Genomic DNA, 25,642 nt, shown 5'->3' on the forward strand with positions numbered 1-25,642 from the left:
CCAGTATCCGAAGAGGAAACAGTCCTAGATATAAGTATATTAGGCCCGATATCTGAAGAAGTAAAATAGCGATAGAACAGGAAGATATAAATCAGTAAATATAGAGAAAGCAACAACATAACACAGGTCAATTCCGTATTCTTTATTTGCAGATGATACAGGTATACTGCAATGTAGGATCCTCACCAGGTTTCAACTGTCTCTTACAGACAGAAGCAGAATGTGTTTCTGCAAGAGTATCATCCATGTTTTTGTAAATTTTGCAATAATCCCATTGGAAAAATTTGTTAATTATTAATGTTTTGGTGAATGTATCTGGTTTTGTGAGGATTATCATTTATCCTTCTTGAATTTTTCCTTTTTAGGGAACTGTGGATGGCCAGCATTCACTCCCACCTCAGAAAAGATATCCAAAACCAAAGATACCAAATTCTAATTCATCTGGACACTTAAGTATTTTAATGGTTTTATTTTTTCTGGGAAGCAAAGGTATCCATCCCATCCATTAATGGATATCAGAAGGGATATTCTTTGAAAGTGCACAATCCATTATTTTTCTAACTTGCAGATTTAAATGCAGCAGAGCCATTTCTGATGTAATTTCAGGAGTGAGGCCATATTAATTTTTTCACTAATTTGCTCAATGAAAATTGAAAAAGTGAGACAAACATAAGTGACAATGTTTTGTTTGATAATTTGTTTCCTCCTATATATTCTGCAGCATATCCTTCCACCTTTGACAAGCACAGAAGAAGAAAGCTACGTGTTCTACCTCACAATTAGCATTTGGGTGCTTTGCATTTTTTTTTTTTATTCTCATGCACTTTACTGCCATGCTGGGAAAAGATATGGCCATGTCATATTTAAAGCACAAAGGATTCAGGATATAGAGACTAACAGGACAAATGAGATACCCTACTTTCACTGATGCTGGGGCATTTAGATTCAAGTTATCTGACATTTGATAGTCACCTGTCAAATGAATAATTATGAATAATGGTGTATTTGTAATTTTTTTATTTTACTTATTTTGCTATACATTGATGAGCAGAGCTCTAGATATAGCACTTAAATCTACTGGTCACAAAGCATTTTACTCACCCATAACATGAATTGTGGCAAAAGGTGTTTGTGTGTGGGTATACACTACTGTTTCGTTTCAGCAACAAAGGGAAGTTAAAACAGTCATTTGTAAGATCTGGTATGGTTCTCTTTAATTATGTCATTAGTCCACTGTTTCTTCCATATTGTCACATGATACAAGCTACTTCTGTTTCAAAACCTGCTAACCAATTACAAGTCTTCTGGCAAGAAAGTTTGATAAATAAGAGAATGAAATGAATGAACAAAAGTTCACCACACTGAGTTTTGGAAAGAAATTATGTAAACAAATGATCCTTCCCGCTTTTATGTATGTATCTCATAAAATAGACAAGTTTCTGCTCATCTGAAATATCTGTTGAAGAAGAAGCCTCTAGAAGTGAGTCTTCTTCACTACTACTACTACTACCTGTTCTAGAAGGATCACTATTGGAGTCTGATTTCCTAAATTAATTTTTTTTAACATGATGTTGGAGGTTTAATGGAATATTGACAGCACTACGAAAGGATTAAAAACTAATTTTAAATGCTTCCCATATTTTGTCTCAGTCACTGAGACATCTTAAGGGAGTACACAAATAACACTTGTAACACACACACAAAAAACAACACAATACAAATCACGTGGGTGACTCTTTGTTTAACATCAGCAATAACATACAAATTCTTTACGTTTCAGTCATTTGATAATGCTCTATCATCGAGCCTATGAAGTTTTTGAAGTAAGTAAACGATTTATTGAATTTAGCTTTAGAACAGACTTCCATTTTTGAAATTATGGATTCTACAACCGTGTTAAAATAACACTTTTTATTATCCCGATGTTTCGATCTTCATATGAAGATCATCTGGAGCATACATAAATATACAAGACAAGCTGTGTTATATTTCAGACCGTAAGCTAGAGAAACAATGATTTTGATCACATGATACTCACTGGCATGACTTCTAGTGAAAAAAAAAAAAATAAATAAATAAATAATTACATCAAGCTATATTTAATTTATGATTACATGAATAAACATTCTTGCTTACAGATGGTTTTCCTTCCAGTAACAGTGATGTCCTATTTCTATTATTACTAATTGTTATTTTTTATTTAAAAAAAAATATTTATAAATTACAACATGAATAAACATTCTTTCTTATAGATTTTTTCTTTAACAGTGATGTCCTATCTTTTAGTATCAAAGTTGCTATTTTAGATTTAGGATCCTGGATTTTCTACAATCCTGTTTATAGTTGTTCTTAGAGAGGAAGGATTCGTGGGACAAATATATGCCTTCCATGTGTATGGGATTTTCAGACCATCATTATTGTTTAGATTGAGGTGGTTGATAACGATCTCACAAGCTTCCTTAAATTTGTGTTCATACCATGTTTTGGTGTGATGAGACAACCAGTGCTTTTCCAGTCAATTCTATGTAAGGTGTTCACGGGGCATTTATCAGAAAGGCCAGCTTCACCATAGTTATTACATTTGATGTGTCATTTATGTTCTTTTTGTCTAATTGGAATTGTGCATCCTGTTTCTCTTATGTAAGGTATGTTGCAGGTGCAGTAAATACGGTATACTCCAGGGTGGGCCAGCAGAGGGAGTGAGTCTTTGGATGAGTTGAGTAAGCATTTTAATTTTGCAGGAGGTTTAAAGGTAGCTTTTTTGTAGTACTCTGTTTATTTTGTCTGATGTCCCTTTAATGTAGGGAATGGTTATAGTTTTATATTGAAAGTTTATTTTGCACTCGGTTAGACTATAATAAATTTAGTTTAATACATTATCCAAGTGTGAGCAAACAAAGTTCTCAAATAAAGTTTGCACCTAAAAATATCTTCAAGACTGAGGTAAGGTAGTACAACACCAGGCAACTCGCAGCAAAGGTGGCCATGCTACCATCACACCTATCTCAGTATCTCCCATAATGCAAAACACATCTCCTTGCGGATATGTATAATGTTATGCATTAATGGAAGGGCCACTATCCATACCGGTTTCGACCTTTATTGAGGTCTCGTCGGTGGGAGCCAGGCTCTGAAGGCAGAAGCAATGGAGAGGTCATCTTTACCTATAGGAGTTGCCATAAGGTGTGCCACCTTATTATTAAATTACTCTGGATTTAGAGAAAGATGTTGAAAGTTTATTTTGCACTTGGTTAGACTATAATAAATTTAGTTTATCGGTACACAATAAATAACAGAAAAAACTCATGTAGAAAGATTATTTATTAGTATAATTTTCGCCTGTGTGTCACAGGCATCTTCAGTACATTAAGCTCAAAAATAAACACTAACTGACAATTCCAAAAAGCGCCACCTAAGTAGCTGGTGTAAGATAACTAAAAAGGTCAATAACATTCCTAAAAAAAAAAAAAATAATAATAATAATAATACAATAAAAAGTTAGGAAAGATTAGCTGATTTGTAAAGTACTATCTCCCATAAAGGGGATAGACGTAAGCCGTCGGATCTGTTTAAATTAGGAGAATGAAGTAGAGTTTCACGTTTCTTTATAAAGGCGTTCCATGAGAAACTGACTTTTGTGAAGAACTCTTGTCTTTCTCCAATGAACTCTGTGTCTATCCCCTTGATAGACACAGAGTTCATTGGAGATTTTTCTAAATGGTCGAAAGGCAACAAAAATATTCAGTGGTTTTAAAACTTTTCCTATACGTTCACTGATGCCTTGTACATAAGGGATAGTAATGCGCGTTATTTCCTCTGTGTTTGAAGAGGAAGACATTAAAACTACTCAAAGTTCTTTTAATGAAGCAATTCTTATAACCATTAGATAGAAAGGAAGAAGTTATGTATTGTAGTTCTTTCTGTAAAAGATCGTCTGTAGAACAAAAGGAGTGGGCCCGATGAACCAGTGTTTTAATAGTTCCTGCCTTTTGACTGGGATGGTGATGAGATTCCGCATGGATATAATGGCCTGTATTCTTCGCCAACCAGATGGTAACCTACATTTCTCAGTTTATAGAAAGAAGACTCATACAGGCCATTATATCCATGCAGAATCTCATCACCATCCCAGTCAAAAGGCAGGAACTGTTAAAACACTGGTTCATCGGGCCCACTCCTTTTGTTCTACAGACGATCTTTTACAGAAAGAACTACAATACATAACTTCTTCCTTTCTATCTAATGGTTATAAGAATTGCTTCATTAAAAGAACTTTGAGTAGTTTTAATATGTCTTCCTCTTCAAACACAGAGGAAATAACGCACATTACTATCCCTTATGTACAAGGCATCAGTGAACGTATAGCAAAAGTTTTAAAACCACTGAATATTTTTGTTGCCTTTCGACCGTTTAGAAAAATCTCCACCTTTCTCACTTCTCCTAAGGACAAGCTTCCACATCTTAATCATCCAGGTGTCTACCAGATTCTGTGCTCTTGTGGATGATCTTATTTCGGACAAACGGGAAGATCTGCCTCTATTCAGCTAGAAGAACACCAATCTTATATTGAATACTTTAAACCTGAAAAGTCTGGACTTTCTGAACATGCCATCTTCACTAGACACAGAGTTCATTGGAGAAAGACAAGAGTTCTTCACAAAAGTCAGTTTCTCATGGAACGCCTTTATAAAGAAACATGTGAAACTCTACTTCATTCTCCTAGCTTAAACAGATCCGACGGCTTACGTCTATCCCCTTTATAGGAGATAGTACTTTACAAATCAACTAGTCTTTCCTAACTTTTTATTGTATTATTATTATTGTTATTATTTTTTTTTTTTTTAGGAAAGTTATTGACCTTTTTAGTTATCTTACACCAGCTACTTAGGTGGCACTTTTTGGAATTGTCAGTTAGTGTTTATTTTTGAGCTTAATGTACTGAAGATGGCTGTGACACACAGGCAAAAATTATACTAATAAATAATCTTCCTACGTGAGTTTTTTCCATTATTTATTGTATACCGATATGTCAACTCACGGTTTACCTCTTTTAAAACTTAAATTTAGTTTAATCCTTTATGCAAGTATAGGTAAAGATGACCTCTCATTTGCTTCTGCCTGGTATCTCCACTTCAGGGCCTGGCTCCCACTGAGGAGACCTCAATAAAGGTCGAAACCGGTATGGGTAGTGGCCCTTCCCTTAACGCATAACATTATACATATCTGCAAGGAGATGTGTTTTGCATTATGGGAGATACTGAGATAGTAGCATGGCCAGCTTTGCTGCGAATGGCCTGGTGTTGTACTACCTTACCTCAGTCCTGAAGATATTTTCAGGCACAAACTTTGTTTGCTCACATTTGGATAAAGGATTAAATTAAATTGATTATAGTCTAACCAAGTGCAAAATAAACTTTCAACATCTTTCTCTAAATCCAGAGTAATTTAATAATAAGGTGGCACACCTTATGGCAACTCTTATAGGTTACCTCTCCATTGCTTCTGCCTGGTATCTCCACTTCAGGCCTGGCTCCCACTGATGAGACATCAATAAAGGTCTAAACTGGTATGGGTAGTGGCCCTTCCCTTAATGCAAAACATTATACATATCTGCAAGGAGATGTGTTTTGCATTATGGGAGATACTGAGATAGGTGTGATGGTAGCATGGCCACCTTTGCTGCGAGTTGCCTGGTGTTGTACTACCTTACCTCAGTCCTGAAGATATTTTGAGGCGCAAACTTTGTTTGCTCACACTTGGATAAAAGATTAAACTAAATTTATTATGGTTATAGTTTTACTGTTTCTGAAACTATAGTTTTACAGTAAAACTATAACCATTCCCTACATTAAAGGGACATCAGACAAAATAACAGAGTACTACAAAAATACAACCTCAAAGTCACCTTTAAACCTCCTGCAAAATTAAAAAGCTTACTCAACTCATCCAAAGACCCACTCCCTCTGCTGTCCCAACCTGGAGTATACCGTATTTACTGCACCTGCAACATACCTTACATAATAGAAACAGGATGCACAATTCCGATCAGACAAAAAGAACATAAACGACACATCAAATATAATAACTATGGTGAAGCTGGCCTTTCTGATAATGCCCCGTGAACACCTTACATAGAATTGACTGGAAAAGCACTGGTTGTCTCATCACACCAAATCATGGTATGAACACAAATTTAAGGAAGCTTGTGAGATCGTTATCAACCACCTCAATCTAAACAATATTGATGGTCTAAAAATCTGGAAGGCATATATTTGTCCCACGAATCCTTCCTCTCTAAGAACAACTATAAACAGGACTGTAGAAAATCCAGGATCCTAAATCTAAATTAACAACTTTAATACTAAAAAATAGGACATCACTGTTAAAGAAAAAATCCATAAGAAAGAGTGTTTATTCATGTTGTAATTTATAAATATATATATTTTTTTTTTTAAATAAAAAATATCAATTGTAATAATAGAAATAGGACATCACTGTTACTGGAAGGAAAACCATCTGTAAGCAAGAATGTTTATTCATGTAATCATAAATTAAATCTAGCTTGATGTAATTATTTATTTATTTATTTTCACTAGAGATCATGCCAGTGAGTAGCACGTGATCAAAATCATTGTTTCTCTAGCTTACAGTTTGAAATGTAACGTAGCTTGTCTTGTATATTTATGTATGGTCCAGATGATGATCTTGACATGAAGATCGAAACATTGGGATATTAAAAAGTTATTTTAACATGGTTGTAGAATCCATAATTTCAAAAATGAATGCTGATCACACTAAAAGAAAGGATTAGAACAGGCTGTATTTAAAAGGCACTTTAGGGATGTTCAAATATTTTAGAATCCATCTTTCTTTGAAAAGCAGTCAGAGGTTTTACCTAACTGATTTCTTGTCAAGTTTATGTAATGGCATTTTTTGCAAAAATTGAATGTCTAAACTTTAAAAGGTACTCGAAAATCTAGAGCTTCTGTCAGCAGCCCAAGATATTTTTTATAAAGTAGAGAATGCAACTTTATCTTTGTAGAATACACCACCTTGAGTTTCTTGAGCCATTTGTCTTTGAAAGCACATCTAAACTAATTTTAGTTGAGAACAGAACTATTTTCTGCAATATTTTAATACTTTTTAATTTTTATTGTCCACAATAAGAGTGAATTTATATAAATTATCCACAAAACAATTCAGTAGGAAAATAATGAAGTTTACATAAACAACAGAAAATGGTCAAAACTAACAATGGAGCCAGACTAACCTTTCCCGGTAACATCAATGTGATCCAGTCTCCAACTTGTCTTTGCAAGATAATTGTGTTTTTTTAACACTAATTAAAATACCTTTTCATCATGTAATATGTTCAAATACATATTTGATTATACTAAGCTAATTGAGAATTACAGTTGGTAGTGAAACAAATAAAAATCGGTCTTGTTAAATTAATTTTTTATTTAATGGTATCTCTGATTTTTATAGGAATGTGATGACTTGCAAGTTATGCAAAATAAAATGTTTGAGAATACTTGTCTATTTCAGAATTAATCTGCAGAAGAGGGCAGGCTTAAGTTTATAACAGATAGTGAGAAATAACTAATGCTGCCAGTTGTCATAGATTGGAATTACTTCATATTTTGGATATCTTTGTGCAAACTAACTTTTGGCAGGATCAAACAGTGTATGAAGGAATTAACTTATTCAATTAATTATGTAAGCTACTATTCCTGGATGGGGAAAAAAAAGTTTCAATTATGAGAAGGAAATAATGCAATATACTTTGAATGCGTTTTGAACAAGGCTGAAAATTCACTTGCCACTTGTCTCTGGTATCTTCTGATATCTTCTATTGTCTGTGGCGAATGGGCAAGCGGATTTCTTGAGCCCTGTTGATGAGGTTATGATTTCTGTACTAGGGAGCTAGTTAAGGGCCCTGATAAACTTAAAGACTCATTCTCATAATTAAGGTAGAATTGGGTGCTAGAGCTCCTCATCCACCATGGAGCCACATGTGGATACCCATTATCCATTAAGCAATGACTGCACTCGGTAATGAAATATCAAGGCTAATTCAGATGCCACCTGCTGGCCTTTGCAGGCATGCCAAATAGCTGACTGTCAGTCTTGACAGAGTAAGGGCCACAGCACACCAAGACTATAAGATTCCCCATTCTGGATGTTCACAGTTCATACTGCATAGCAAGAATGGTGTTGGACCCCATCGATAATAGTCTTGAAAATTGGAAAGCACAAAAAACTAAGGAGAAAAGTGAAGAATGTGGAAGAAAACAACAGACATGAAAAATGAAAAGGACACTATCACTGGGAGGTCCACCTCCACAATGAACAGGTGCATCACCCAGAAGAGTTATTTATTTCAATAAGCTGCTGAAATTTTTGGAGACTGGTATTCAATCATAGTAGTTAACACTGGGTGTAACAATACAGGGCTACATAGGTTTCCATAAACGGATAATCATCTATAGGTATGAAGTGAGTTATTAGCATCTTAGTTTGGTTTGATTTCATGTGAAATGTCTTGTAGAAATAAAATGCTCTACAGGGGTATGCTGATAAAATTCAAACTATCAGTTACCAGCAGTGATGTACAGACGTGAATGTATGTGATATGTGTGATCCATATATCTGAACCTAATGGAGATCCAGACACTTAAAGCTCAGAAGAAGTGGTGACATTGGAATAAACTGGCCAGTTAGAAGACATAGCATAAAGTGAAAGTGCCACTGGTGTGTATGATGTAATCACTTTTCAGTTTGATTCAGCAAACCACCTAATCAGTTCAGCAAATCCACATACATGAACTACTGTTTCTCCCCAACCATTTCAAGAATATCTATTTGTTAAGAGATTGAACTTATTTGAGTAGAAACATCTGATATAATTAACAGTCATTCATTGATTTCTGCTTACCAACATGTTTGTTCAGGAACTGTTAGGAGCAAGAAATCTCACACACTGTGAATATGGGAGCAATTTGACATGTGACATTTTGCTCTCTGCAGTTATAGTCAAAGCAAATAAGACTGAGGCCAGTTTTATTTTTTATATCACTCCAACAAATGAGAGATAGACTATAGCAAATAAATGCAGTGTATGGGTTGGGGTCAAGAGCAAAGTAATCTATTGATATTCTTTTTGAAGAGATGGAGGTTTAAAGTACTTGAGGGATGTTTTATGGGAAAGGCTGTTTCACAGACCTGAGAAGGATGTGGAATGAAAAACGAATGGGGGTGGCAGGTTTGGTGAGTCTGCAGTTACTCATGATATTATAGTCTTAGCAGAAATGATGGATGCCAGTTTTGCCAAACAGCACTCAGAAATATCGAGAGAAGAGTCTATGAGAAAGAGAGAAGAGAGAAAGAAGACCGCTCATTGACCTCAAATCTTATCTCCACTCATCCTACTCACATGGCCTTGCAGTGATCAAATATGTAACGCTTCAAGATCATCTATGTCTCCTAAACCGTAACTTTCATGCCATCCTTCAATGGGATGATAACAGCTAGTTCACCTTCATTACTTTTACTTCCAGAACACAATTGTCTTTTTTTTTGGGGGGGGGGGCACTCAATTCTTCTCCGTTTATCTTTGTTGATGTTCAGCTTAATTAACTAGCTTTTTCTGGCATAATCATGTCACTTCTCTGACTTCCAAAAAACTTGCATCTTTTCACTAACGGTATTACTTTTCATCTGAACAGCATCTGGACAGATGAAAAGCAATAACTTTAGTGAAAAGATGCAAGTTTTTTGCAAGTTAGAGAAGTGACATGATTATGATTATGCCAGAAAAAGCTAAATTAAGCTGAACATCAACAAAGATAAATGGAGAAGAACTGAGTGTCCCCCCCCCCCCAAAAAAAAAAGACAACTGTGTTTTTGGAAGTAATGAAGGTGAACTAGGCTTTTACCATCCCACTGAAGGATGGCATGAAAGTTACGGTTTAGGAGACATTATAGATGATCTTGAAGCTTTACATATTTGATCACTGCAAGGCCACGTAAGTAGGATGAGTGGAAATAAGGTTTGAGGTCAATGAGCGGTCACTTACATATGAGAAAGATGATGGATGACATAACCCTGAGGAATGTCAACTGCAATGGCACAGGCTTTTTCCAAACCTTTTCATAGCACATCCAAAAGTGGATGATGTAAGTGGGAAGATCTGCTGTGATCATGATTTGTGAAATCCATATTGGAGATCAATGACAGTTCTCCAGGTATCCAAGAAGGGGACTGTTGATGACATTTTAGATACATTGTGGGAGCAATAGGCTGATAGCTTGATGATATATACGTATCACCTGTTTTTTGTTTGGAATTGGCTGTATATGAGCTTGCTTCCAATGCTGTAAGATGGATGCCAATTGAGTATAATATGGTATAGAGGTGATAAAGAAAGGTTTAGGAGCACTTCTCTTGAGCACAACTAATGGGATACCACCAAGACCAGAAGCATGTTTTTAGTATCCAGAGTGTTCAAGAATTTTCTGATGTGTTTCTAGCAGAAGGCCAGAAGAGGCATGCAAAGATCCAGGTAAAGGAGGAGGTGATTTTTCTTGATCATCCGTATCAGCAATTTGATGAAAAGGATGGAAGAAGGTAAGCTTTATCTTCAGATGATGTTGCTATACATTTGAGTGACAGAGAGGTGGAAGCACAGATGGACAGAAGTTGTGCCCAACAGCTTTTGCAAGGAACTAGGAAGTATGAGTGCCACTGGCAGAGGCAGTGTGTTTTCTGCATTTATCCCTTTCCAAGTCAGACTTAGCTTGTTAATGATAGTTTCTTATGCTTCAGCATGTGCTGCAAATGCTGGAGTTTTTGTATCATGCCATAATAAGCTTTCAACAAACTTCCCCTAACACACTTTTGGGAAACCATGGTTTGGATATTAAAGTAGGAAATGAAGACCATCATTCCAGCATGGAAAATTTCTGCTGTAACATGCTGCAACATATCTTGAAAACAGAAACAGTAATCCAAGTGTTGAAAGAGGAGGAACAGAAGTCTCAGAAATCTTCCCACTTGACATTGTAGTCCCAAAGGACACAAAAGATAGTGAACTGAGGGGAAATAGTGATCTGAATTACAAAGATGCAGTCACCCCAACAGTAACTGGAAGGAGAACTGATTAAGAAAAAATCCAGAGGTGTTGAGGGGAGAGGATTCTGGTTAAGAGAGGAACAATTTGCAGTGCAACATGTCTGTTAATTATGTATGTTCCTTGGGTTTTGTTTTGAAAGGTGGGTGACAATACTGATCTACAATACCAACTCTTCTACTTTCTATCATGGATTTTAGGCCAAGTGACCTGTTGTAGTCTCATGCCAGTGTTTCCTTGGTTTTCCAATTCTTCTTGTTCCATTTATTTCATATCTGTATAGTATTTAATATTTTTGTGTATAATTTTATATATATATATATATATATATATATATATATATATATTTTTTTTTTTTTTTTACAATATATTTTTATGTAGTATATAATATTTTTGGCAGTTTGCTATTGTTTTATGTTCAGGGATTAAAAATTTTCTTTATTTGTTTCATGGTATTCTACTTTGTATATCCAGCTGTTTTTCTGAGAAATTTCATTTCACTGTTTGAATTTATTTTTCATCCTTCTACCTTTGTTTATCACATGTTAACAAAGAGAAACACAGAATAAAACATCACAGGCAACACTTAAAGTTTACTTTCATTTTGAGTGCAATTTTTAGCCACTATATTGAGCTATTTTACCTGCTGCATTTTTTTTTTTTTTGATTAATGGTAATTCTGACTAAGATCTCCTCTTTATTATGCACACTTATTTAAAACTGGCAATGAAAAAAAAAAAAATTGAGTGAAAATTATATTCTGAATTAAATAAAAATTATGTAAGTGTTCTGTTTAAGTAATATTATTTCTTTATGTACATATTTTTATATAGTACAGCTCTTTAAACAGTCAAGAATCAATGGATCTGTGAGCGTGTTCTGTGGACAAGGGTTTTGATGAGATCATTTTTTCGAGCAGGAATGGTGATGTGATTCACTGAGAACATACTTGCCAGTAAAGGTAAGCATGATAAATGGAAAAGGTAACAGATTTGTCCTGTTCATGTCTAATATCACCTTAATAAGCTTTTTCCCTTTATCTTTTAATGACGAAAATTTTAAAATCTTGCCATACAGATCGTTAATTTTTTCTAAAGACTTCAGAATGTGGCTAAACAGCAAAGAGGTGATTAACCAAAATGAAGCAAGAGCCATAACAAAGGCAAGACTGTGAAGAACAATTTTTCTTCAAAGGTGTTTCATAAAACAGCATCAGGACAGGAGAGACAGCTGCCCCATCTATCTCTTTGTAGATTTCGGTTTTCTTGAAACTGAAAGCAAATGAGTAATGCAATAAAATTAAAAGGGTCAAGAATATCGTCGCAATATTGTGAAGGAATATTTGTTGTAAGACAAAATATATAAGTGGAAAATGGCATTAAAGCTGATCATATAATTCCACAACTACAACAAAAATCTGCATCATGCTCAAACTCCATCTAGAGGTCACCAAAGTGCATAAAAATGATATCTCTTTTTTGAATCATTGATTATATCATTATCTGAACTTATTTTCAATAGAAATACCTTTTGGGCCATTTTACTTGTTACACTGCTGACTTTAAAAAAAGACCATCACCTGACAGAAGACTCAGAAATAAACTAACTGAAATTTCAATCTTCAAGTAACTGAAAAAAATTTTATTTTGTAAGCAGAGTTTTAAATTCTCTCTCTCTCTCTTAATTTTTCCCAATCTGCAGGTCCACAAATATCATTTTCTTAATTAAAGCATTGGTGGTAATTTAACTTCAGTTCCAGGTATAGAACCCCTCAACAATTATGATCCATAACCATAACAACTAACTATGAAGGATCAAATTTAATGTCTTGAGAAACAAAATACAATTTATGGATTAAGAAGAGGTTGAGTGGACTATTCTATTTACAGGGGAATCAGAATTTTTGTAACTTCATTTTCTACAAATGAAGGCAACATTAAGCCTTCAGATATATGCTATGAAACTTCATCATATTAATTATGTTTAATGGATGGTACATACACTATTGAAACTAAAGTGCATTTAGTCTCACTGTGAAGAAATGTAGTATTCAAACTCAGGTTTGAGGAAATGATGAATAAGTGATATTTATTTGAATGTTGTTGACTGAAGGAGAATCATTATTATACTGCATTATTTTTTTTTTTTTAAGAAAACAAAGTAGGTCTTTTTGATGCATGTAAAATGGGGGATAAAATCTTTTTTCCAGATGAATCTAACCTTTCCAATCCAGAAGAGAGGTTCTTTTTTCAAATTCATCGAATTTGAAAAATTCGATGAATTTTTCTGATTATACACACAAAAACAATCATACCAATTTTCACCATTAAGTCATGTTTATACAGCATTTTGGCATGAAACATTATGCACAAGACCACAAAAAAGAAACATTCATAGTTTGAAGTAATTAAGAAATACCATGAAAAATATACAAGGTCCACTGAGTGTAAACAAAAAAGTGAGCAAACCATAAATGAAAGCCCGAAAGTAGATTCTGTCAGAAATTTGAGTAAATATAAGTATGTCCTAAACATGTTAACAGTGACACACTGATCCTTAAAAGACAAGAGCAACCCCATCTCATTCTTTCTAAGAAAAATATCTAAATGTGTGTGTTAGTCAAATACTAATTGATAGAAAAATTCTGTTTATACATTTTTGTAAACATAATTCTTGTAGAAAAATACTGACCAAGGAAATAATGATCCAGATTGAGCATGGGATCTGCCACCGTCCAAACCACATCACCAAGAATATTAGACTGGATGTAGCCTGTGTTCTCACCAAAGCAAGACCACCAAACACCAACATATACAATAGTAAATATAAGGCTCTACAGGAAATGAAGAAAAACAAAGAAATAGTAATCACCAAAGCGGATAAGGGGAACACCACTGTGGTACTCAACCAAACTGACTACACAGGTAAGCTTAAGGCTTTATTATTAGATCAGGCTACTTACCTCCCTATTGAATACAACCCCACCAACTCACAAATTAAAAAAACTCCATAGGCTCCTTAAGAAGGTCACTTCTTGGCCTGTGGAAGTTACTAACAAACTAAAACCGTTTAACTCTAGACACCCCTCCCCACCTGTATATATGGGCTCCCAAAAATACATAAACAAAATGTGCCATTACGTTCCATAGTGGATGGCATTGATTCCCCCACATACAAATTAGCTAAACATTTAGTCAAAGCACTCCCACACTACACTGCAATACACCACACACAAAAAACTCAGCCCACTTCAAAGCCAGTGTAGAAAACCTTACACTTCAACATACTGACATAATAGTCAGTTTGGACATCTCCTCCATATTCACAAATGTCCCACTCAAGGAAACCTTAGAGCTAATCCAAGCTAAATTTTCTCCTGATATCTCAGCCCTATTTCAGTTCACAATGAACTCAGGCCATTTAGTTTGGCAGGGAAAATTCTACAAACAGATAGAGGGGACAGCCATAAGTTCACCACTTTCCCCACCCTTGGTCAACTTCTTTATGGAGACTTTTGAAGAGAAAGTCTTAAACTCTGTCCAACAAAAACCTACCATATGGCTTCGCTATATTGATGCTGTGTTTGCTATTTGGCCACATGGCTCTAATACACTCCTCTCCTTCTTAACACAGTTAAACAACCAACACCCAAGAATCAAGTTCACCCTGGAAAAAGAGGAAAACAATAGCCTCCCTTTCCTAGACACACTAGTCACCCACCAGCCTGATGGAACCTTGGTTTTCTTAATTTATAGAAAACCCACCCATACAGGCAGATACATTCACAAACAATCCCCCCCACACACACACACACAACAATATGGAGTTATTAAGACACTATACAACAGGGCTAAACTAATCTGTTCAAATGACAATACGCCCTAACCACTGAACTAAATCACATCCTTAACACTTTCTCAGCCAATGGCTCCCCCCCCCCCACAAGAAAATTCAAAAAATACTAAAACCAGTAAACCAAAACCCCCTTCCCCAACAAATATTACTCTAAATCCATCACCATTCCTACATCCAGGGCACCTCAGAAAAAATTACCAAAATTCTAAAAAAATATGACTTGACCTCTTGTTACAGACCATATAGAAAATTGGCATCCCTTATCCACTCCACTAAAGAACAACACTTCCCCTAGACCTACCTGGTATATACCAGGTCCCTTGCAGCTGTAAGCTGTCCTACCTTGGCCAAACAGGCAGGACAGCGAATATCAGAATTTCAGAACACAAGGACTACATCAGGTTTCACCAGTACAGCCACTCTGGGCTGACAGACATTCTGTGGCATGTATCCATTTTCTGGATACATGCCACAGAATATGGTGGAAGAAAGCCACAATAATACACCACAGCAAGTTCAAATTTGAAAGACTATTCATGGAATCAGCCTCAGACCTAAAAAACATGCCAAACCTCAACAAATTTGGATGCATGAGACTGCCCCAAATTTGGGAGACATACATCAGGAGAACTTCAGCCCAATGGCCAAGAATACCTAATATAGCCCGCTAGGGGGAACCATCAGGACTTTAGGAAAAACAGTAGCTTCCTCGCTTCTTCTTCATTTGCTGTTTGTAGTGCCTGCATGCACGTGCCTTTATCTTAAGTTCCCATGAAGATTGCAGCGTGAAGTTGCCAAAATATTGGAAATATATATTAAAGTTTAATTTATATTCTACTATATGTTGTGAATTCCTTAAGTTTAGTAATCATGTAATTTTGTAAACATAATATAGATTACCTAATAATATTTGTGTGATGTCAACTCTGCTGACCTACAATCAAGTAGCAAGCTTAATTTTTTGACAGTCATTCAAAATTAGTCTCCAGCAATTAGGCTAGAGGCTGGTTTTGTTCAGCTGTCTTCTGATGAAACTGGTTTTCATTAATGATAATACAAAGATCTCTTCTATAAGAGATATAAAGATGAATGACAAATATGAAAACATGTCCAAAATTATCCAGATAACATTATCTAGTTTCAGTGTCAAAATTTCATTGCATCTGTAGTACCAATACTGCTAAATATATCAAAAATTTATGTGAATTAATAATAATAAAAAAAAAAAACTACTTACTAAATGGCAAGTTTCCCACAAATACTGACTTCTTGTGATCATGATTTGCAGTATTGCTAGCCATATCAACTCTGATATGATGGCCCTTCACAACAGAAGCATTTCTATTCAAGAAAAATGTAATTTTTTTTTTCCCTTGAAGAAATCAAGTACATTTGTGTTTTTATATTTCTGACATTTTAGTTACTCAACTAGTTTAAGAATTACATATACTTTCAATATTACTATAATGCATTACAATAATTAAAAGATTCCCAAAAAACTATGAATCCTTTTCTGAAAATAATTTTGTACTTTCACAGCTGTTATAGGTTCATTATCACATTGACAAAAGTCAAAAGACATCCAGCTTTACATAAGTAAAGAGCTGTTTCAAAATTTACTCTCATAACTGTTTAGCAGTAACAAGTTTGAAACATCCTGTGTCATGAAACCTTTGATTTCTAACAGCTTGAAGAAGTGAAATACAAGTTCATACTTGAGCAATAGCTATAGTTTTATAAAAATAAAGAAATTTTTTTGGTTGCTATCAGATTCACATATAAAAATATGAATCTGATAATTAATTTCTTCAAAATATTTTAAACACAAGGTATTTGAAATATATGGAATATCCTCAATGTGAAATTATGACGTGCTCAAACTTTTATTATGCACTTTCAAAATCCATAATGAAAACCACTTTTAAAATAATGAATATGCTCACATAGTGTGGATATAAAGAAATTCAAGTGCTAGTGAGAATAATTTTCTAATACCATACATTTCTTATATACAGGTAACCCTCGTATAACGCAGTACTTATACAATGCGGTTTCACTATAACGCGGTCTACAAATTGTTGTGGTACTTATACAACAGTCTACAAATTGCAGTAATCCTATCTTCGTTAAATTTGTGTGCCCGTATCGCACAAGTAATTATAAGTAGCCAATTTTAGGGGAAATATCCTTTAGCACGCATGTATGTCAATTGTTTACCGTATAAAGTGTTAATTATTGTTGAAAGTTGTCTTCGTTTTCTGCCATGAAAGCATATTAAAAATCATAAGTGTGTTAATCTTATTTTCTTCTGAGTTACATACAATATGTAATGCTTTTATGTAAAAAAAAAATTTCTATAGTAATGGCCACTTGGAGGGCTTTTGCGATATGGTTGAAAACGAAATTAGTGAATTAACTGATGGGGAAATAGATTTAAATGAGAAGGAACTGGTACAATTAATAGATGACGTCGAACCAAATGCAGGGAAAGTTATGTCAAAGATTCTGATTGCGATGAATCCGTAAAAAATTCAGTTTAAAGAATTTAGCAGAAGGACTGGACTTGGCAAGAAAGTTAGAAAGCTATTTTACAGATAATGACCCCAGAATTGATAATGACTCCGGAAAATTCATGAGACAATTGGATATTTATTTAGCTCCATATTATGAACTTAATAAAAAATTGCAGCATGATGATGATAGCGGTAAGCAAGGTCTTATTACTGACGTCTTGATAATTAAACCAGCCAACGTATGCAATGAGAATTATAAAAATTGTATAATTTTCATTGTATAATTATACAAAAGTGATTTAATATGACTTAGGGCTTCCGGCCACCCGTAAATAAAGAACATCTACGAAATGTTCGTTTTGAAGACAGTGATGACGATTGATATATCCACTTTATTATGTGCAATGAAGTTTATGTACAATTTGTAATTTTATAAGTTTATATTATATATTTGTTTCATAGTTTATGTTTTCTTAACTTACATGAATTACAAGAATTAAATAAAAAAATATTTTTGTTGAGTATGTCATTGTTGTTTATATAATTAAAAATAAAAACGATTTCGGAACCTAACCCTACTTTTTCTATGTAATCTGAGTCTCGCATAACGCGATTTATATAACGCGGCATTTCTATGGAACCTAACATCCGCGTTATACGAGAGTTAACTGTACTTGTCTATATTTTAGTCTCTAGCAAATCAACCTCCCCTTTTCATATGCTATTGCTCTCCAAACTCAGTCAACCACTCGACCTCTTCAACTATCTCTCTCTCTCTCCAAAGCTCAACTTTTTGCAGTCAAAATACTCCGTAGTGAGATCATCCTTCTTGGGGACTTCAATGTCCATGACCCATATTGGCTCCCCTTCTCCAGTTTCACCAATCAAGCAGGCAGGGATGATGAAGTGTTTGCCATCAGCAATGACCTATCTCAGATCAATCTTTATTATTATTATTATGACATGACACCTCCACGGAGTCCAAAGACTTATCGAGGGAAGGCACCCACTCTAAAACTGTCTCCACCAACCACAACGAACAGCAACTACCATCACTCACACCAATGCTATCTATCGCCCATCATCACCACTAGTATTTTCACAGATAATCACAACATCCATGCCCATGACGAGATTCGAACCTACAGCCTTTTGGCTGGAAAGTGGATACGCTAACCACTCGGCCAACCAGGCCGGCAATCTTTACATGACATTCCCCTCCAATTTGCCAATGCACTTGACCTCTTCCTAACAAGCTCCCTTCCAGATATATTGTAGCTGTCAGTTCTCCTCTTGGCAACTTGGATCACAGTCTCATATAAGTCTTTTGCCACAGAACAACCTTCACCCACCAGTTCACAGTCTTGTGTCCTTGGGCACTACAAGGGTGCCAACTGGAAGGATCTTTGTGACTTCTATTCCTGCTTCCCATGGTCTGACTACTACTTCAGTGCTTCTGATCCAAACACCTGCTCAGACCAAATAACAGAAATCATCTTCACAAGAATGAAGGCTTTCATCCCTTATTCCACTCCAAATTCTCAGCCACCATCCACGCCTTGATTCTCAGAAAAAGTATGCAAATGCAGTAAAAAAAAAAAACTTCTGCGTACGATGAATGCCTCAAGTCCAAAACTCCAGCTGCTCACTCTACCTATACTGCAGCTCACAAAAGTTGTAAAATAATCATCACCAAGTCTAAGTCAGACTTTGAAAGGGCCAAATGCTGCAAACTTGCCTCCTGCGCAAATGGTAGTCACTCCTTCTGATCCCTTGCCAAGGCCACTGAGTATAACTTCTGTCCACCCAGGTTTCCATCACTCTCACATCCCGATGGTACTGTAGTTACCTCACCCAAAGACAAGGCCAAATTACTGGCATCACTCTTCTCTTCCACTTCCTACATCGATGACCCAGGCAAAGTTCCCTCCACTCCGCCAAGAATGGCTCCCTTCATTTCTACCATAGTCTTCCAACAAAAACAAACAAATCCAAAGAATCCTGAATAACCTGAACACAAGCAAGTCATCTGGTCCTGATGATATCCCACCTATTGTGTTAAAAAATTATGCCCAGAACTAACACTTACCCTGTATTGCCTCTTCAATATATCCTATTCAACTAGCATATACTCTACAGCATGGAAACAGGTTCACATCTAGCCCATCCCAAAGAAAGGTGTTAAAAGTCAATCAACAAAGTACCATCCAATAGCTCACGTCTGTTCTCTTTAATATTATGGAGAAGGTCATCAACAACCAACTCTTGAACCGCCTAGAAACATACCATCTAATCAGTGACCAACAGTATGGATTCTGCCATACCGAAATGCAAGCTGATCTTCTTGCTTTCATCACCCACCTCTGGACTCAAGCCATGGAGAAATTTGGAGAAACTCACGTGGTTGCCCTCGACATTTCAAAGGCATTTGACATGGGTTTGGCACAAAAGCCTACTCTTAAACTGCCATCCTATGGTCTGCCTTCTACATTCTGCAACTGGATTGTCAACTTTCTCACTGGTATGTGTCATGGTGGATGGTTTCCTCTCCTCAGATTTCCCCACTAATGCAGGAGTAGTACCCAAGGGTTCAGTTCTTTCATCCGCTCTCGTGTGTGTGTGTGTGTGACCTGCTCTTATAGACTTCCAATCCTATCCATAGCTTTGCCAATGACAGTACACTTTATTCCTCCTTTTCATTTGACAAACCTTGTGGTGCTGAAGTATTAGAATCCTCAAGATCTACTATGACCATGACCTGCACGTTTGATCTCCTAGCTATATCTCAGTGGGGCAGGACAACCTTGTAAACTTCAATGCCACCAAAACTCAGTCCTGTCTGATCTCTTGCAAGAAAGCGCTCAACCCCCCCCCCCCCCATAACCCTTATCTTCAGTAATACTGAGTTTCCAACACAACATCATATTTCTCTTCTTGGACTGACCTGCACATCTGATCTTTCTGGGCACAACCACATTTCAACTATAGTTTCTGCAGCTACCAAAAAACCTGGTGTACTTTTTCACACAAGACACTACTTCATACTTGCTAACTCTATACAAAGCCCAAATCTATCCAGTCATGGAATATTGTTCCCATATTTGGGATGGTGCACTAAAATCTTCTCTAAGATTGCTTGATTCTGTCCAGAAGAGGACAATCCAACTAATTAATGATTCCCCCCCCCCCCCTCACATAGTCATTTGTGACTAACTGCCTTGTGCCTCTTCTACAAATACTTTCAGACACTGCTCTATTGAACTGGCCACTATTGTTCCTCCATTCTCCTCCAAAATCATTAAAACAAGATCTACTGCTAACCAATACCCTTTTACAGTCCAAATCAACTTCACTGCCTCCTCTTTCACCCTATCTACTTCTGTCCTTTGGAACAGTCTCCCCCCACTCTGCCTTCTCCAATAATTACAACCCTCAGTTGTTCGAGCAAAATGTGAACAGATTCCTCCTTTCTTCTATTCCTATTGCCCACACATGGCACTAATGTGCTATAGGTCTTGTAGCCTTTTGTGTGTGGATCAGATTTAAAAAAAAAAAAGTATACTATTCCACCCAAAGTCCATTTTTTCTACAATTAGTGGTTTCATCTTGAGTTTTGGTCATGAGAGAACTACTAATTATAAGAAAACAATCTAAGTACATGGAAAAAGATAAACTTTCAGCAAGGAAATGATAGTAGAAGTTATTTTTGGAAAATATTACATGTGCTGTTTTGCAGCAACTAAGGAACTAAAAGTTCAGTTGGTAATATGAAAATCCATGAAGAACTGAGAAATGACCAGATAGTACTAAAATATTGAATGACACGACTCAAGGCTCATCGATGATTAGCCTAAAGAATTTATATCTGGAGATGCCAGTAGTTACAAGCAATCCCATGTATTTCTAACAACAATGATCAACTGACATGAGCAAAAGGTGCAGAATCAGAACTATGAGAAATGGAAATTATTTCTGTGAAGTAAAAAGTGACACCATTATGCTCTTCCAATCTGATGGACATTTTTTTGAGTGACCTACAGAAGCTTTTTACCTGAATGTACTGTGTTGTTGGTGATGAAGCAACCCTATATCATTGCAATGATGTGGTATGGATTAAATTCCCCAATCATGGTTCATGTACTAAAATATATGCATTTTACAACACTAACTTAACGTGATAAACATTATCTATGAGATGAACTGGAATGCAGAATTAGGGAAAGCTAGGTTAGCTCTTTTTCATCAGTGGAACTTACTAATGCTTTAAAAGAGTGGAATGTTTCTCCTTTAATAACAAGAGCCATGATACCATAGATTTCTTACAGATATTAAAGTCTTTCACAAACACTGAAGCAGTAATTATGGCCAAAGATGGGGATAAAATGAGTTTAATTTCTGTCAACTGTTTTTATTTATTATTTTTTTTATTACATCTGTATCAATGACTTATATGCTGAGAAACAAGTATATGGCTACATATTTATTAAAAGAATTTGATGTAATAAACTTCTGATTCTATTATCTATAAGATTCATCTTACCATAATGAAAAAAAAAATTTAATCATTAAGCTGTCAAGCAAAATACATGAGCTCAAGTAACACTAAAGGAAAAAAGCATGTTTATTCAAAAATGAGATTTTAAACAACACATTAATGCTTTACACTTAAATATATAATCTGAAGCAGGGGGGGGGGGATTGGAATTCAACAGTAGTCATAGTCGTTTGTGATTGTCTTTAGGTGGAAGATGAATTTCATCATCCCTCAATGAGAGACCACAATCCTACTTATTGAAAGTCTGAAGTGGCTTGAAAAAAGTTTCATGTTTGGTCTTTGGAGCAGTTTCCAGATTATGTAAAAATTATATAAAAGAAAAAAAAAATCCTTATCACAACTAAAATACTAATGTACTACAGGGTTTATAACCTTTTTATGGATGGAAGCCACATTACATGAAGTTCCTCTTTCAGAAATATAAATTATGCATATTTTAACTTTTTTTTTTCCTTAAGAATATTTGACTTATTTTTCTTTGAGAGAACCCTAATACAATGGTACCTTGGTTTGCGAGCATAATTCGTTCCAGAAATGTGCTTGTAATCCAAAATACACGTATATCAAAGCGAATTTCCCCATAAGAAATAATGGAAACTCAGATAATTCGTTCCAAAACTCAAAAATATTCATATAAAAATGATTAATACAAAATACATGTACCTTCGTATACCTTATATATGTATACCTTTTTTTTATATTTTTATTATTTAAATGTAATATACTTAAAGTAATCGAATTTATCAATTACATTACAATTACATATTATAGTAATTGTATTGAGTAGGACGACTTTCATTGTCACTAAAGGAATCCCTGCTATCTGTTGACTCTTTTTATTTTTGTGCAACTTTAACAAGGAACCTATCCAATGACACTTGCTTTTGCCTCCTTTTGAGGATTTCACAGAAATATGACAGTGCATTGTTGTTAAACAGATTCATCGCTCACACTGCCACAGCCTTACTCGGGTGGTGCTTTTCTACAAAATTTTGCACTGTTTCCCACATTTTACACACCTCCCTAATCTCATTTGAAGAGAGGGATGTCTCAGTCCTTTTCTCCTCCTCCTCAGACGAGATCTCCTCCATAACCTCTTGCTGTTGCTCACGATGCAGATCCATCAGTTCGTGGGTGGTAAACTCCTGGCCATGTTCCTCCACCAACTCTTGAATGTCGTCCTCATTCACCTCCAGTCCCATGGTCTTCCTCAAGGACACAATTTCATTGACAACTGGCAGCTCCTGTTCATGAGCAAACCCCTCGATGCATGAGAAAACCCCCTCCCAAGCGTAAACTGCATCAAGTTCATCAATCTTGAAGCAGTTTACGATGTGGAAATGATTTTTCCAAAACTCTCTGAGGGTAAGGTTAGTCACCTCCTTTGGTCACCTCGAAGCATCGCTGAAATAGTGCCTTGGTGTAAAACTTTTTAAAGTTTGAAATGACCTGCTGATCCATGGGTTGGAGTAATGGAGTAGTGCTGGGAGAAAGGAACTTTATCTTAATGAACTCTAATTCTTCCAATAAGTCGTCCTCAAGGCCTGGAGGATGAGTAGGAGCATTATCTATAACCAGCAAGACTTTGATTGGCAATTTTTTTTTCTAAAAGGTATTTCTTCACTGCAGGACCAAAGACCTCATTAATCCACTCAACGAACAAGATACAAATGACCCAAGTCTCGCTGTTGGACCTTCACATAACGTTTAACTGGCTCTTCTGCATCTTGAAGGCTCGTGGATTCTCAGAATGATACATGAGCAGAGGCTTGACTTTGAAATCACTGCTTGCATTAGCACACAGCAAGAGGGTGAGACTGTCTTTCATGGGCTTGTGACCAAGCATTGCATTCTCTTCTGCTGTAATGTAGGTCCTCTTTGGCATCTTTTTCCAAAAAAGCCCCGTTTCACCGCAATTAAAAACTTGCTGCGACAGGTAATGCTTGGAAACTACGAGCTTCTGTAACTCAGCAACGAATGCCTCAGCTGCCTTTGCATCCGAACTCACAGCCTCTCCGTGCCTTACGATGGATGCCACTTCTCCTCTTAAAGTTATCAAACCATCCCCTGCTCGCCTTGAAGCCGCCTTCGTTTTCTGTAGACGTATCTGGCAGTTTACTTATAAGGTCAGTGTACAAGGTCTTTGCCTTCTCACAGATCAAGTTCTCGGGCACAGTATCACCTGCTGGTTGCATCTCGTTTATCCACGCCAAAAGCAACTTTTCTACATCTTCCAGAATATGTGGCCATTGCTTTGATACTCTCGTGACTCCTTTTGCTACATCTATCCCCCTTAGTTCTTCTTTCTTCTTTAATACTGTGCAAATCATTGATGTAGACTTCTTATAAAATCTTGATGACGGCTACTTGCATACCTTGTTCGTGCTTCCCGATGATTTCCTTCTTAACTTCCACCATAATCATCTCCTTCTTCTTACTGCCTTCCTTTTCAACCATTTTCTTCATTGGGGCCATTGTCGTGGTACAGTTAATAAAGAACAGTCACTACATTTGGACACAAAATAAAAAATGCTTTACGCACGCACGCACACACACACACACATGGTCACAATGCTAGCACGAATGTTGACTATACGAATGAGATATGCCGACTGAGATGGAGCATGCGAGACAATTACCCACAATCCTGAGCGGCTTGTGATCACGTGACACTCGGCAGACAAAGCATATAGGTAATACTCATATTGGAAGACCTTGCTCGTTTATCAAGTTTGCTCGTCTTGCAAAACACTCACAGCCCAAGTTACTCGCAATCCAAGGTACCACTGTATATACAATTTTATCTTCAAAATTTTTTAAGGTAAAAAATTATTGAATTTAAATAAATCAGCAAGCAAACACATAACACTAAACTTACAAATTTAATGCTAATTCAGCATCAGAAGCATGAGCAAATACTACATAGCCTTGAATGCTCTGTCTTTCAGGATGAAAATCCTTTCTGTCAAAAAATAAAATAAAATAAAAAATAAATAAATCAGTTATTATAATTTTTGGCTCTCTTAAGAGATTACAGCATTTATCATACATAAAAGAAAAACTTACTTTATAACTGCTACTTTCTTTGGTATAGATAATTTGCTTGGAGCCTACATGGAAAATATAATTAAAAATGTAAGATATAACTAATAAAAAAAAAAGTAGAACTTCTTTTCTTACCACCTGGTATTAAATAGGATAAAATATAAGATTCCCAATAAAAAAAAAACGTACAATGTTTTGAAAGGAAGCAAAAATAACTTTCACATGTGAACGGCAAGCTTTTCAAAGTATTTTGTTTTGGATCAAACTAATTTATTTAGAGATATATCAATTAAAAAAAAATTATTTTATCTAGACCTCCGGGAAACTTTTTAGCCCTACATACCACAGCTTCTGGATACATAAATCTCTTTCAATTCTTAAGTCATCCTCTGGGATTTGAAATGTTATACCTAGCAATGTGCATCTCAAAACATTAAATTCTAGACCTGGCACAATAGACAGCAATTGGATTGCTACACCTGCTATATTTGCTATTCTCCAAATTCCAAAAATCATGCTATCCAAATAGTGAAGTCATTTTC

General features: G+C 35.8%; 1 protein-coding gene across 2 annotated transcripts in view; it reads right to left on the reverse strand.

Moving 5' to 3' along the window:
• Positions 1-25,642, reverse strand: part of LOC150101570 (uncharacterized) — a 138,251-nt gene that overhangs the window by 37,603 nt on the left and 75,006 nt on the right. For both annotated transcript variants that reach the window (XM_090400752.1, XM_090400751.1), the window contains exons 6-8: positions 25,122-25,165; positions 24,934-25,017; positions 16,225-16,328 (exon numbers count right to left, since the gene is read on the reverse strand). In XM_090400752.1, the coding sequence (XP_090256878.1) occupies positions 16,225-16,328; positions 24,934-25,017; positions 25,122-25,165 (232 nt within the window). The remainder of the gene's footprint in view (positions 1-16,224; positions 16,329-24,933; positions 25,018-25,121; positions 25,166-25,642) is intronic.

This window comes from Typopeltis vanoorti, chromosome 11, assembly GCF_054136105.1.
Source record: "Typopeltis vanoorti isolate ZY-2024b chromosome 11, IOZ_Tvanoo_1.0, whole genome shotgun sequence".
Classification (NCBI taxonomy): domain Eukaryota; kingdom Metazoa; phylum Arthropoda; class Arachnida; order Uropygi; family Thelyphonidae; genus Typopeltis; species Typopeltis vanoorti.